The 16,967-nt window shown below is 40.6% G+C and overlaps 1 protein-coding gene across 1 annotated transcript; it reads left to right on the forward strand.

Annotated features, from left to right (window-relative positions):
* Nucleotides 1-12,007: 12,007 nt before the first annotated feature.
* On the forward strand, nucleotides 12,008-16,629 carry LIF (LIF interleukin 6 family cytokine). Its single transcript, XM_073554060.1, has 3 exons — nucleotides 12,008-12,065; nucleotides 12,758-12,945; nucleotides 15,133-16,629. The coding sequence occupies exons 1-3, from the start codon at nucleotides 12,050-12,052 to the stop codon at nucleotides 15,589-15,591; spliced, it is 663 nt and encodes a 220-aa protein (XP_073410161.1). The 5' UTR covers nucleotides 12,008-12,049; the 3' UTR covers nucleotides 15,592-16,629.
* The last annotated feature ends 338 nt before the right edge of the window (nucleotides 16,630-16,967 follow it).

The raw sequence follows: 16,967 nt of genomic DNA on the forward strand, positions 1-16,967 counted from the left end.
CACATAGGATACACTGAGACCACTATATTTACATCACATAGGATACATTGTGACTGGTGTCTATTTATCACATAGGATACTCTGAGAATGATATATATATATATTACATAGGATACACCGAGACTGCTATACATACATAACATAGCATACACTGAGACAGCTGTTTATACATCACGTAGGATACACTGAAACTGCTATATAGACATCACATAGGAGACATTGCAACTTCTGTATAATCTTTATATCGCATAGAAGACCCTGAGACTCTACTGTATTCTTCACATAAGATACACTGAGACTATTGTATACATCACATAGGAGACACTGAGACCCTGATGATTATATGTTAAATAGGATACACTAAGACTGCTGTATAGATCACATTGGATACACTAAGGCTTCTGCATATACATCACATAAGAGACACTGACACTGCTATATGTACATCACATAAGATATACTGAGCCTGCTGTTTATACATCGCATAAGAGACACTGCAACTGATGTCTATACAGTACATCACATAGGATACACTGTGACTGCTGAATACATTACATAGCAGACACATAGACTGCTGTATACATTGCATAGGAAACTCAAAGACTGCTGCATATACCACATAGAAGACACCGTGAATTCTGTATATACATCATATAAAGTTCATTACGACTGCTGCATACATTCCATCATAAGCCCGAACACGGAGTTTGCTAATTCCGCCAACAAAGCGTGTTGTGTGCGCAGCGTACATATGTTCCTAAGAAAAATGAAAACTGGTGGTTAGAAAAATGGAGTTGGTGGCTCACTGGGAATCTGCCCAAGGGCCAGATTAAAAGTAGTCAAGACCTTCCCCACCCATGCCCTACAGGAAGAGATCCTCATGATGTATTTCCTGCTCTTGTGGATATTTTATAATGTTGGTACTAGGGTCGGCTGCATGACTAAAGTGTTTTCGTTTGGGGACAGGTTCACATGGAGGGACAGGGAAATCTGTAAGCAAAAATATACACTATAAAACCCGTTCCATGGGTTCAAATGCCTCAATTTTTATTTCAAGCAGAATAATATTCACTCTATCTTCCTTTTTTAATAGTTAGTCTCCCTTGCACTTTTCCTATTAACAACTCTCTCTGTTTAGAATTCCTCACGATATGGACATAAAGTGCTAGACTGAAATTAGAAAAACATGACTGTTTTCTGCCAAACACAGCACCAAACCTATCTACGAATTTACAAATTTGGTGTGTGACTGCAGTTTAGCCAATTCAGGTAAACCTTTTTGTAATTGTGATAAATTTACTGAACATTCATCTCTAGTGATAATAGTGGAGTAAGTAGATGACTTCATCACTGCATTATTTTAATAGCACAAAAAAGGTCCACCATGTGTGCAGATCAGAGAGTTCATATGCTTTGTGTTTGGTTAGGCATGTGATACATGGAGCAAACATTTCTGGATCTCACAACCCTAGGGCAACTGAGAGACTACATAAGAGTGGGATTACAATAACATACTGGCATTTTTTTTCTCCTTGCTCTGTTTTGCAGATCCATTTGTGTGCAGATCGCTGCTTTTAAAGGAATTGTCTAATCTAAGAACAAAAGTCTGTAGTCACACTACATCAATGCAGACTACCGAATCGTGACAGTGTGCAATGCCACAATGACATGATTCCCCAGTGTTAATAATGGCAGTGAGAGGTCTCATGATCACAGGTATTAGATTTGCATAAATGCGGTAATGTGCCAACTAGTCTCATCCAGAATTTCTCAAATGTTTCTGGTGCTGAGAGAAAGCAGATGAGACTAGTCAGCATGTGACCAAAAGAATGCAAATCACAAACAAGTGGTCTCGAGACTGCCCACTCGCAAGAGGGATACAATGGAATCGTAAAAGTCTGCGGTCACTCTATGTTACTACAGACATTTCTATTTAGCCCGTTCAGCCCCTTTAAGGAGTGCTGTTACTCAACTATAGCGGAGCTGTTGGATAATCTACAAGGTCAAGAGCCTGTCTCTATCTGCGGTATTTAATCATTGCACCCAGGTTCTGACTGGCTCACAGGAGAACAGTAGAATCCTCCGGTGGGCCCCTGTGCAAAAATGGGCCACCACCCTCTTATATGAGGAAACCAGACAGGCCTAAATACATCTGCACTAACCAGGGTGCGGACCCAAGTAAAATGGCAACTGCACAGGTGCAATAATACCAAATAAAATAGCCAGCCTGCAATCAGGGATTGGCCATGTGGTACACCAGTGCAAAAAAATAATCCGCAGGGCTTCTGGGTCACAACCTCTTAGTAACACCATATAGGGGGGCTGCCCAGTGCTAACTAGAATGCACAGAGGCCACAGTTAGCAGAACCATTTGGGCCCAACTGCACCCTGAAAAAATATACAGTGCACAAAAACATATCAATATATGTAAGGTATTAGTTGATTATGGCCATAATACTCTTATATGAGTAGTATTTGTCACTATATACTTGAATCATTATGTGCACACAAAGGTAGAATCTTATTTATTTATCAGTCTACCCAGTTCATTGTTATATACATTTGTGATTGAGAATAATGTCACATTTACATGTAGTTGAAAAATGAGGCCCTGAGTTGGTTACTGGTGGGCCTCTGCCACCGCAATCTGACACTAATTGCACCCTTAAATTGGGATGCAACACTGTCAAGTTCCCCAGTGCTTTTAACCTGCTACCATAATGCTTTAGAGCTGCATTTAAATTATGTTTATGTCATATATAAATGTACATATAAAGAGTCAAGTGCCTCTCACTGGATACTGAATATTTAGTATTAGTCCAGTGGGCATCTACTTACCCATTCTAGACTGGCCTCAGTTGCTGCAATCACACCCACATGATTGAATGGCCATGACTGAAATTCTCTGCACTGCCCATTGTATCTTCAGTCCTGTGAGGCTCTCCCATGCATGAACCATCTTTGCTCTTTGGGCATGCGCACTGAGGCTATGTGTCCACGTTAGCGTTTTTAAACGCTCAGAAAACCGGACTTCTTCCCAGAAACCGCGCGTTTTATTTTTGTGCGTTTTTTTGCGTGATTTTTGCACAAAAACCGTGCATTTTTTATGTGCTTTTTTCCGCGCGGTTTCTGGGAACATTGGAAATAGCTAAAAACGCGGACCTATGTGGAAAATAATGAACATGCTGCGTTTTTAGCCGCTAAGTGTTTTCTGAGTGGAAAAAAACGCATGCATAAAAGCCAAAAATGCATTAAATTGCATGGGTAGCTTATTTTAAGCGTTTCTGAAGCGTCTGATCCAGCACAAACGCTTCAAAAATGCAACGTGGGCACACAGCCTGAAGATGGTTCACGTTGCATGACAAAGCCCTAATAGAAGATACTGTGGGCAGCCCTGAGGAGCAGGAATGCAGCAACTGTGGTTGGAATAGTCTGGAGTATATGCATATGTACATTTAAGGACATCAAGACCAATATAATAATGCAAAAATATATCTTTAAATCATTATGGTGGCAGTTTAAAAGTGTTGGGGGACCAGACAAGTTCCCTTTAATTTGGCCACAAAGTCAAACACTAATATGGCTGACAGCTAATCCCCCTGTACACATGCATGCTCGGTTTGGCTGGGTTTAGAGGTGAGAGGTGAGAAACCAACTGTCAGAAACTAAAATACATCATGCTCAATCACTTTTTTGCCACTGTATTCACCTATCCCATTCAGCCGCATATACAACGAATGAAGAAGTAGCATGCATGTGTCACCACTGCTCCATTCAAACAGGGGACACGGGACCCTAATTCTTGTCTTAGCAATACCAGCGATCTGACACCAATCACCTATCTTGTGGATGTGTGAGAAGTTGGAATTGTGGAACAACACTTTAAAAGGCCAGGAGCTGATTTCACACACATACTGGTTAAAACTTTATTTTTTCCTGATTTTTTAAATAATTTTATTTGCCAAAAAAAAAACAGAAAAGTGCACCTTTATGGGACATTATTTTTAAGTTTTTGAGGACAGACGCATTATGTGTTTGTTACATCAGACAGGAACAATACACGTCTGTCACATTTCCCACAAACGGTTCTCCTGTAGTATTACAAAACGATTTGGTTGCTACTTTTCATATTCAATTTTTATATTGCCAAGTCTTCTTTACTTCAGTTTTTCCAGGATTGGACAGGAAGAGGTTACACTTTATTTTAGCTGTGTCAGTTGTTCTGTGGTTCTCTTTTGTCTGAAAATCTGCAGCCTACAATAAAATTCCTCTCCAGTCAGTCAGTTATCAGAGCAGAGGAGTTTTCTTACTGTCACTGTAGTTAATGTTAAATTTGGCAGCAGCGATCATGGAACAATAACTGTTGTTCAGGTATTTGAGCGATATATGATCGCCAGAACAATGTCTGATCTGACTATCTGACTATTATTATCGCTAGCATAGAGTAATCAGCAGCACTTTATAATGCAATGAGTATTGAAATTAGAGACATCGTATTCAATAAACTTCTCTAGGGGTCATTAAACACCGGAGCATAAAGACGAGAAGAACAAAAGTCGTTAAGCTCTTTTTTCAGCAGAGGGACCCCATTGATTATTAGTTATTATTATGGGGTTCTTCTGTTAGATCATCAGAAAAAGTTCTGCATTCAGGTCTTTTTCTTCCTTTCTAAAAAATGGACATCATCTGGACCCTTCTCCTTCAATTTGCATAACTAATGCAATACATCGCTTCCACCGTTTGTCTGTTCCTAAGATTAAACAGACAAGCAGAATGTCCAAACGGACATGTGAACAGAGTCTTACATAGCAGCTAAGAGAAGTATTCCTTTTGCACAGTGAGCACTCACAGGTAATTATCGAGAAGCTAATTTTTGTTAAAGCAGCCAGGCACCTAACTGTTACAGGGGTAAAGGACTCTGAGAAGAGGCGCATGGTTTAAACGAGGGCAGGGCATGCAGAAGAGTATTTGTTTTCAAGCACATGAAAGGGTTCAAAATTGTAAGGGTTGGAGGAGAAAAAAGAAATGCAAGTAACCATTGTTAAAAGGTGTATTGATAGAATCCAAAATAAACCTGATGATGAAGAGCAAAAGAGTGAGGTTTTTCTTCCATTAAGACCGGATTCACGCATTTGGGTTTCTCGTCCAAGTACAGCCATGGTCTCCTGACCTGAAATTGCACCACCTCTTTACGCCTATAATGATTTACATCTCCAACATTTACACTGATAAATTATTTTGTGTGGCATAACTGCTTCAAGAGAACTTCTGTGAGGCTGACTATGATGTTATGAAACCAGATTTCTGCATAGTAAAGGTTTTCGACTGTTGGTAAAGATCTGCATAACAGTGTCAGAAAGATATCTGACTATGCTTTAAGGTGCCCATGCACATTAGATGACCATTGGACAAATCCACTGATGTCAACAGCACTGGCTAACAATCTAATGTACATGGCAATGTCAAGATTTTTCCCTGATGGAAATTGTCAAGGAAAAAAAGGATTAAGCATGTTGGATTTTAGATGTACAGTAGTAGCCAGCACTGACAGAATAGACAACAATGAAAAAAAGGAAAATTAACCTTGTTAGAAACATAGCATTGATGAATGACAATGAGATCAGGTAGCTGTCCTTGTAGCTAGAAGAGTTATCAAGCCACATTGAGCTGTATTGACTTCAATATGATGCTGATACAGTAGGAGACTGTGGTAGAGCCCTAGGCTCTCTGACCCACCACTTTCTCTTGTAGGCCACACTTTTCACTCTCACTTACTTTGGCCAAAACTGACATCCACTGGAAGTCAGAGAGCAGCAGCAGCTCTCACTTCTTCCAGTTGTCATTTTCGATGGAAGGAAGAGAGAGTGAAAGTGCCCATTAGTGGCTGCTGATTGGCTGCAGGGCTCACAGGACATATCGTTACGCGAGCCTCAAGAGACCGGCGCTGATGTTAACCATGCTCACATTTGCCATCACCGATTTTGCTCCACTACTCTTCACTCTCCTTCGCTATCCCCAAACTCCTGCACCCTGGAACCAAATAACTATCTCCACCTCTCTCTTACCCCCCTACCTCGCTTTATCTGCAGGGCATACTCCTTAACCTCAGACCTCTCCTACTAAAATACAATACAAGACGATCACTCTCCTTCACCCACCTGCTTTCCTTTTCTCTGCTTCTTCTCACTGCTGGTGACATATCCCCCAATCCTGCCACCCACTGCCTCATACATCCCACTAATCCTCACCCCTATCTTTCTCACACTAAGAGAAACTACCGCAATCCCTCACACTTAAAACCTGTACCACTCACCCCCTCCCTCCCACACCCTCTTTCTGGAGCACTTTGGAATGCTCGCTCCATCTGCAACACACGTGATCCACGACCTCTTTACCTTCCGCAACCTTTCATTCCTGGCCCTCACTGAGACCTGGCTGACACCCCCTGACACGGCCTCCCCGGCCGCACTGAGTTATGGCGGCCTCCACTTTACCCATACTCCTCGCCCTGGCAACAGACATGGTGGAGTGGGTTTCCTCCTTTCTAAAAACTGCTCCTTCAACACTATCCAACCCCCACCCTCCCTTATCCTCCCTTCTTTCGAGGTTCACTCTGTCCGTATTTACTCTCCCTCTAATCTCCAAATGGCTGTCATATACCGACCACCGGGCTCAGCCACTGCCTTCATCGATCAATTCTCCACCTGGCTCCTCCACTATCTCTCTGCTGGCATCCCCACCATCGTCATGGGGGACTTCAACATCCCCATTGACACCCACCAGCCAGCAGCCTCCAAACTCCTGTCACTTACCTCATGCTTTGGACTTACTCAGTGGTCCTCCATAGCCACCCACACAGATGGACATACATTAGATCTCATCTTCACCCTCCTCTGTTCCCTATCTAATCTCACAACATCTCCCTTCCCCCTATCTAACCACCATCTACTCACCTTCTCATCCTTGTCCTTCTCACCTGCCCCCCATGTCCAGCCACTAGCACATCCTCACGGAGACCTCGCACACCTAGACATCCACAGACTCTCAGACTCTCTTCTACCTCTGTCCTCCATATCTTCACTCCACAACATGTACAGTGCCACCGCTTTCTACAACACCACCCTCACATCAGCCATAGACTTAGTCACTCCTCTCATGTATGGCAAAGTGCGACAAACCAATAGGCAACCCTGGCACAACAACTTCACCAAAAAACTTCGACAAGCATCAAGGGTTGCGGAGCGGCGTTGGAAGAAAACACGCCTGCCAGACGACTTCACTGCTTTCAAACAAGCTACACTTGCCTTTAAATCAGCCCTCACCTCTCCTAAACAGACCTATTTCACAAACCTTGTATCTTCATTATCCCACAACCCAAAACAACTGTCAGCACATTCAACTCTCTCCTCCGCCCACCACTGCCACCTCCAACTCCCCTCATCTCTACTGAGGACTTTGCCACCTACTTCAAAAACAAGATTGACCAAACAAGGCAAACCTTTACAGTTCCACCACCCCAACCACTCCACATACCAGACCTCTGCCCTTCCCTAATAACCTCCCTCTCCAACATCACTAAAGGAGAGCTTACTCATCACCTTTCCAAATCACGCCTCACCACCTGTGCACTTGACCCCATGCCTTCCCACCTGCTCCCCAACCTCATTAACATGATCATTCCAGCCCTAACCCATCACTTCAACCTATCCCTAACTTCTGGTACCTTCCCCTCTGCCTTCAAGCATGCCACCATAACACCCATCCTCAAAAAATCAAACCTTGACTCAACTACTATGTCCAGCTATTGCCCCATATCACTGCTCCTGCTTGCTTCCAAACTCCTTGAACTGCATGTCCATGCTCAGCTTTCCTCCCACCTCTCATCTAACTCCCTCCTTGACATCCTGCAATCTGGCTTCCGCCCCCAACACTCCACTGAAACTGCCCTGACCAAAATTACTAATGACTTACTCACAGCCAAAGCTAACAGACAGTTCTCCATCCTCCTCCTTCTTGACCTGTCCTCTGCCTTTGACACAGTTGACCACTGCCTACTGCTACAGATTCTTTCTTCCCTTGGCATCAAAGACCTTGCCCTGTCCTGGATTTCCTCATACCTTTCTGACCGCACATTCAGCATTTCCCACTCCCACACTACCTCCTCATCCCACCCCCTCTCTGTTGGAGTCCCCCAAGGCTGTGTCCTGGGGCCCCTACTTTTTTCCATCTATACTCTTGGCCTAGGACAACTCATAAAGTCCCATGGCTTCCAGTACCACCTGTATGCAGATGACACTCAGATCTACCTCTCTGGCCCAGATGTGACCTCTCTGCTGTCCAGAATCTCAGGGTGTCTATCAGCCATATCCTCCTTTTTAACCTCTCGCTTCCTAAAACTCAACGTAGACAAAACTGAACTCATTATCTTTCCTCCATCTCATGTATCTTCCCTACCCGATCTATCTATTATGGTAAACGGCTTCACGCTCTCTCCAGCACCTAAAATCCACTGCCTTGGAGTAACTCTCGACTCTGCCCTGTCCTTCAAACCACACGTCCAATCTCTTGCCACCTCCTGTCGCCTCCAACTCAAAAATATTTCCAGAATCTGTCACTTCCTCAGTCCTCAATCTACTAAAACTCTTGTACATGCCCTCATAATCTCCCGCCTTGACTACTGCAACACTCTCCTCTGTGGTCTCCCTGCTAACTTTCTTGCACCACTCCAGTCTATCCTCAATTCTGCTGCCCGACTAATCCACCTCTCTCCTCGCTTCTCCCCTGTCTCCCCCCTCTGCAAATCCCTCCATTGGCTCCCAATTCCCCAGCGAATCCAGTTCAAACTACTAACACTGACCTACAAAGGCATCCACAACCTTTCCCCTCCCTATATCTCTGAACTAATCTCCCAATATCTTTCCTCACGTAATCTTCGATCCTCCCAAGACCTCCTACTCTCCTCCACACTTGTTTGTTCCTCACACAACCGCCTCCAAGATTTCTCCCAAATATCCCCTATCCTCTGGAATGCCATGCCTCAACACGTCCGATTATCCACCACCCTCGGATCCTTCAAACGGAACCTGAAAACCCATCTTTTCAGGAAAGATTACAGCTTGCAATGACCATTCTGCCGCCTCACCAACGCCTGAGCTGCCTCCTCATCACCACCAGAGCTGCTGCACCCCCGACTTTCTGTCTCTTCCCCACTATCCCGTAGAATGTAAGTCCGCAAGGACAGGGTCCTCTCCCCTCTGTACCAGTCTGTCATCGTAAATTTGTTTACTGTTAACGAGATCTATAACTTTGTATGTAACCCCCCTCCTCATGTACAGCACCATGGAATTAATGGCGCTATATAAATAAATAATAATAATAAATAAATAAGTAAACCAGTGTGTGTCTATGTGCGCTATCACTAATGCTATCAAAGCTAGGGCTAGCAATGCCTTTTAATCTTATACCACAAACACTTACTGCGTCATTACTCAGATTAGGCAGATTCTCAGGGAGATCAGTGTCCCGCGCATAGATCATAACATTATTTGAGGAATTATATGCTTTTTTGTTATACAATGTGCCATGTGTTAAGTCGCTTTTTCTTATAGAGTGCATTATTTATATACGCTATCTGAGCAGTCTATGACAGAGACTACAATTATTACAGTATCGTCTCCAGTAATTTTTGTAAGTGTTTTTATTTGTCTATGTTATTCTCAATTATGGTATAATAACATTTTGTACTTGTGATTTTCACCTTTTATCTGCGGTGGCGTGAACTATCTTCAGTTTGTTGCTTTGTTTTTTTGATACATGCTATCAAAGGCTGCCAAAAACTAATGATTACAAAGTGAAGGTTTCGGAGAAACAACAATTACGTATTTATAATTCATTTCTGTTTTTAAGGTTTTATAGTCCTATATCATTGTTATCCTTTGCAAGTGGAAGAATTCAGGTAATAAGTGGGGATATAAAAACCTCCAATTCCTCACTTTCAGTAGCTAATCTATGTTGTCCCATAAGCAGAGTGCACACCGCCATTTATTGTATCTGCATTCTGTTGATGGCTCTACAGGGCAACAATGGGGAGTTTTAATTCTCTGCTGCTGCTGCTGCTGCTGCTGCTGCTTTGCTCCATACTTGAGTCACATCCTTTTGTATGTATTCTTTACAAAGAACTCATCAGGGGGTTAATGGAACCCTTTCTGAAGGCAGCATAGGATTGAGGGAAATGACTGTGCATCATCATAAATAGATTTATAGGATCTGAAGTAGGTTTTCGGAGTAAAAGTGTACGTTCTGTGCACACAGACAGCACACCGACCAATGAAAGTTACAGATTTTCCATGGGCACAGATGCCATCACTCTGAGGATTGCAAACATTGTCTGAATGTAGCCAAAAGCAGAGAACACCCTTGTAGGATTCACAGCCTTTTCTGTACACACTTAATATAGGGAAAGTTGTGATAGGGTATTCAGTTTTTCCTGTGTACAGTAGGAAATCACATAAACCCATAGATCACAGATATTAGCTCATAACTGTTGATCATATGTTGTTCTCTGAACACCATAAATCACCTGATGCTTTTTATTTTAACAACATGTTTTATTATTGGTACCAATGCGTTTTTTCCTACAGTATTGCACATGCCTTTGTATACTTGTATTATAAACATCATATTTCTTGTAAGCAGGGCTGTGGAGTTGGTAAGGCCTCTTTCACACATCAGTTTTTTGCCATCAGTCACAATCCGTCGTTTTTTGAAAAAAAAACGGATCCAGCGCTGGATCCGTTTTTTTCTCATAGACTTGTATTAGTGACGGATTGTGATGGCTATCCACACGTTTCATTCATTGTCCGACGGGTCCATCGGAAAATCTTTGTCCGTCGGGCGGAGACGATGGAAGGAACATTTTGTGTGCGTCAAAAAGTCGGACAGCGACGGATCCAGCGCCATCCGTCGTTGGCTATAATGGTAGCATATGGGTGCAGGATCCGTCACTGTCTGGCAAAAAGATGGATTCTGGCGATGGATTCCGTCTTTTGAAGTTATTCCTTTAATTTAACCCCCACAGCTGCATTTTCCTTTCTGGCACATCAAAAAATTCTCTCTCTCTAGAATCCTATTCCTTTAAATTCCTACAGCTCCTGCTTCGACGGATCCGTAAAAAAAAACGGATCCGGTGCATCATTTTTTGCAATCTGCGCTGGAACCGTTTTTTTTACACTTTGACGGATTGTAACTGATGGCAAAAAACTGATGTGTGAAAGAAGCCTTAGCCAAACCTCTGACTCTGACTCCTCAATTTCCATGACACTGAATCCAACTCCAACAAAATGGGCTCCGACTCCTACTCAACGACTCCGACTCCACTGCCCTGCTTGTAAGGTGTGCACACTGAGAATGTGCAGATAGATATAAAGGTTGTCCCTGTTACCGGCCATACTGAATATTTACCGAGATGTTCCCGGAAGCAGTAACCACTGTTCTAGAATTGGCTATTACCGGCCATAATGGATCTTTACCGAGATGTCCCCGAGTACAGTGACCACTGTTCTAGAATTGGCTATGTTCTCTGAAGGCGCACTAAGTTATCCCCATGAATAGTTTTTTTTAGCACAGGCAACAATCTCATTTCATTAGGGCTATCTAAAGCTTTTCGACTCACACGTAACATTCTTCAGGGGTTTTTTTTTTTTAATCACAACTTTTTTCCATAAGCCACCTCTGCACTTTCTGAAATTAATCAGTGAAAGGAATAGACTAAATCACAGCCAAAGTGTATGACTGCTGCCGTGAATTAGGGAATTCCCAGATTATTATGAAACATGATGAAAATGAGTGTGCATTAGTAAACTGGAGCATGTTGGAGTAATGTTCAAAAGGAAAAAAAAATGAATGAATGTCACTTCCTGAATATACTGCTAGTTGATTGGTTCAGTGGGATGGGACGGCTATATAAGTCATGCCTTTGTAAAAATGTTAGTAAGAAACGCTACAGAAACCAGCTATTCCGCAGTCTGCCCAGGGGGGGCTTGAGAGTAGAATGCAGCTTGTGGCAGGTAACTTTCATTCCCCACACTCATATTCATTCTTACTCTGCTTCTTTAACTAAATGACATACTAAACTTTATAAAATATGTAATCAGCAGATTGCCAGAATAGAAGCTTAGGTCGTTTTGAGGCTGTTAACAGCAGTTCGGCATGTCAGCAGGGTTTTCTTTCTACAACTGTTAATTTAACAAGTTCTCGTAGACACGTCCGGGCACATGTTCGCAGCGCATACATTACAGACTTGCCTAGCGGTGATCTAGCACAGTGGTTTAGTGGTTAAGACACTGGAGACAGAATTTGGAAATGTGGTACTCATTCATATCTTCTACCTCTGCCAAGATTTTGTTTTCTTTTTCTTTTTTAAAACAATTGGAGAGCGAAAAAATAAGATAAATGTTTTGGGTTTTTTTTAAATAAATTACCACCAAAAACAACTACGACACGAGATGTGTTTTCTGACGTACTGTTTTTATGTTGTACTTACTGAAAAAGTATATTTAACCCCATAACTGAACATGAAAAACTGTTCCGATACTTCAACCCTAAAACAGCCCTCACCACAAATGTTATAAGGAGTTTTCTGGCTACTTTGTATGTTCATAGAAAAGTTGCATGTCTCGTCTGTCACTGGGAAGAAAGCAGACTTTTCAACAGAATAATGTGAAACATATGTTTTTTTTTCTTTTTTTCTTCTGAACAGGGATTGTGCAACTACTGATCTTCCAACACTTGGCTCTGTTAATGGCAAGGGCAAAGCCATTAAATGATGTATCCTCGCTCTACGCCTATGCTAGCAAATGTAATGGCAGCATAACCTCCATCATGTCACAGATCCACTCACTGATAATGAATATGCACTTGAAAGCCAAGGAACGCTTTGATATTTATGTAAGTATAGAAAAATTATAAAATGTTTCGCTGTTCTAGAGAAAACTGCCAGCAAGTAAGAATGATTAAAGGCGATATGTCACATTCCTGCAAAGTTATGTATATTGCATCACCAGGCATCATTCATGGAGCATTTCCTGCTCTCCGACAATAGGTTGCGTGATATCTTAAGACGTTTTGACAGCCTATCAAATAGTTGAATAGTTGACAGTAACTTTCGTGGAGACGGCAGATACTAGAACGATTCCTAAGAAATAAAAGCTGATATCTACGTACCAGAAAGAGGAAGACATTGCGGATAATGTAATAGTTCATAGAAGACGGGCAGTTTTAAGGGAAAATGCATTGATTAATACGTAAAGAAAGTATTGGCTAGAATGTTATTAACCCCTGATAATGGATAGTGTGACAAAACCAAATGTACGGTAGATGCTAAATAGATGAATTGATATTACAGAATGACATCAAATGAAAATGTTGACACTCAACCAAGGACAATGACATCAAGTAACTATAAGGATAAAAACACCACTGGAGGTGTTTTTCCCTATTTTTTCTACATAATTACATGATTTACTGGCTGAAAAGCATTTTTACTACAAGATTTCTTTAAATGTTGGACCTGTTTAGCCTCTATGTATTGTAATACATTGCAGATTGTTAAAAAGGTTTTCCTGGACTTTGCGTATGGGGCTAAGAACTTACAAGCAGGTAGTTTCTAACTTTTTGCCGGTTCTGCCTGGTGATGATTCCTGCCAGCGCAGTGTGGTCATTGACTGCAACTACCAGGGATTCTCCTGTTACTGGTGTGACAAGTTGACAGAGCAGTTTCTTCTCTTCCACTCTGCTCTGCCAATGCGACTTCTGTGCCGATGTCTTGATGATTGACAGCCAGCTCCCTGCTGCCTAACTGTGGGGAGCCAGCTGTCAATCAGCATGATGTCGGCAGTGATGTCAAACAAAAAGAGCCTAAAAGAACTGAACTGTTGAAGTGAGGCCAAATGAAGGAGGAGAATTGCCGCCTGAGCCAGAAGAGATCTTCGCTGGGCAGAATAGACAGGCAGTTAGCAACTACCTACCGAAAAAATCTTAGCCCAATACAGAAAAATAACCAAAGTCCCAGATAACTCCTTTTACAATCAAATCCAAAAGTGAGATGATTTGACAACAAGGTCTGTAATGCTTATTATGTCTCATCTTCCGAAAGATCTTCTAAGCTGATTTACGACTAAATTAAAATACAACTGCGATGCAGTCATACATTGGCCTACAAGACCGTTTTGCTATAAACCATATAAACCAAACGGTACAACTTTTTTGATGAGAACAACTGCAACCCACCATATCCTAGTCACTTAAACTTTATTTTTTGCTGCTCTCCAATAGGTTAATCCAAATGAATGGAAATATTAAAATACTTTATTAAATTCTCTTGTTAAAAAACAAAGAAACAAGGAAAAAACCCAGCAGCATTAGACATATATAATACCATAAACATTTGGCGCTACATAGTGGACATAGGGCAAAAATCTATACAATTTGATGGCATATAATCCTCATAAGGCAAAACATAAAGGACAGTGAACAGATAAATCTAAATTAAAGTGCATAGTATGTAAACAAGATTATATATACCAGTAATAAAGTTCCCAGTGACTCTCCAAATCCAACGTACGTTTCGCCTGATGTGGCTTTCTCAAGGAGATAAATTTAGATTTATCTGTTCACTGTCATTGCACTTAATGTTTTGCCTTATGAGGATTATATGCCATCAAATTGTATAGATTTTTGCCCTATGTCCACTATGTAACGCCAAATGTTTATGGTATTATATATGTCTAATGCTGCTGTTTTTTTCCTTGTTTCTTTATTTTTTAACAAGAGAATTTAATAAAGTATTTTAATATTTCCATTCATTTGTATTTGTATTTGGGGTTGTTCATTTATCTGAGAAGGTGTAACAAGTTGTATTATGAATATCCCTTCATGATATAGATTATCGGGTGGGTGATCTCACTAAGTTGTTGGTATATGCTCTCCAATAGGGTAGCCGAATTGCTTTTCATTTATATAGATATCACAAAATGTTTAAAATTGTAAAAAACAAAAAAAAATATGTCTACAAAGGAAGCGTATAAAATGTTGAGAAAAAATAACAATCGTATATATGACTTTACTGTTTTTCAGGCCCATAGTCAAAATTTCCATTCTGTGGACGTTAGCACCGTGTGTCATACACATCACAGTGAATTTTTTATATTCAGTGCAAATAGCACTAGCAGTGAAGAGGATAAACTGAGTGAACTGTACAAGACCTTTCATTACATGAACACAGCAATGGGAAATATTACGCAGGACCAAATGAATCTGAATCCCAGAAATAGTATTTTGCACAAAGAGTTAAACACGAGCAAAACAGAGATTGCAGCTGTTATTTCAAACTTATCTTGTGTCCTAAGCAAAAGGTATAACGTACCTAAAATAGACATGTATTACAGCATAAATGCTAAAGAAAGAACAATGGAAAAAAAGAAAAAGGGATGCAAAGTACTTAGGAAATATAAGCACTTCTTGACACAAGCAGCAGAAATCACAAGGGACTGGGAGGTGAAAGTAGAGAACACTCAGGATCCGTCTTCCGATTGACAAACATTGAAGCCCAGGTAAATGGAGCCAATGTCGGGCCGCAGATTGAATGCTATTGGCAGAGTGGAAATCAAACACGCTAACCAAGTCTTCCTATGGTCACCATTGGAGGATCGTGGATTATTGTGACGTATTTGCTTTAGGCTTTGGGAACAAAACTACTTGATCTCTTTGCTTAACATATAACTCCAAGTATGGAAAATGGCTTTGAATACAGTGCGCCTCTCACTGTTATATGATATGACCTTGAAAACTGGAATATGCCGCGAACCAGATGGGACTGACATAAGCACATTGACATGACCAATTGTGTTTAATCACAAAGAAATTGAAGATAATGAACTATGTTTGAAATCCTTAAAGTAAAAGAAAACTTTAAGGAGCGGATGAAATTGAGTTATAAATGTTTATTTATATATTTATTATTTAACATTACTTTTGATATTTGTAAAAAAAATAACTCCAAAAGGTGAGTTTTTGTTCTCTTTTCAACTTGAAAAGCGTTGTCTTCTGTAAAAGAAATGTTATTTAACTCTCAATATTTATTTATTTATAAAAAATCTATTTATTTTCTATGGATATTTTTGTTTATACTGTGTCAAAAGATATTTCATCTTCTTAGTAATGATGAAAGATAGTGACCTTCAACTTGTGGACCATTATGCTGGTGAGCTACAGTTTGTAGACCACTGCTGTAAAGGCCTTAACATTTCAGTTATAATATTTCAGATCAAATGAATCTGTTTATACACCTTACTGTTGTATCACACAAGTCTAGATTTACTAGAGATGCATCCTGTCCTGTGGCACTTCACTAAATTAGTTTTGGCAGCCTCAACGCAAGTTAATGATGTATTGCTGTATGCTCAGGAAATATTTCACCTGACAAAACACCCAGGTTTCATGTTTACAGTGAATATATCTTACGCAACTGATATAGTATATAGGACCAAAACTGTACAGTAAACTTTTTGTACCATTTACGTTTCACAAAAAATATTTATATATTTAATATGTTTTGTATTTTTATAATAAATATTTATTTTTAAATTATTTGTGATATCTCTGTCTATATAGATGTCAATTGAGCAAGATAACGTATTACAAATTACACAAAAATGTCTAAATAATAATGAACAACACCCATGTATAGCATAAAGCATTGTACATTTTACTTTAGGTGGATTTTTCCAGGATTTTCCTGGATTCTCTTTATTTAAATCTCCTCCAGCACCTCTGATTGCAGAACAGTTATTCTTTTTTCCCAGCACCCCTCCATTCCAAAGTTATACCCCCCGCAGTTATCATGGTGGAAATTTTCCTTTCAACCAACTGCATGTATACAAAAAAAGAAACTTTTTCTATTATTGGAACAA

The sequence above is a fragment of the Dendrobates tinctorius genome, unplaced genomic scaffold (genome assembly GCF_039654945.1).
Source record: "Dendrobates tinctorius isolate UK_male_01 unplaced genomic scaffold, ASM3965494v1 ptg000206l, whole genome shotgun sequence".
Taxonomy (NCBI): domain Eukaryota; kingdom Metazoa; phylum Chordata; class Amphibia; order Anura; family Dendrobatidae; genus Dendrobates; species Dendrobates tinctorius.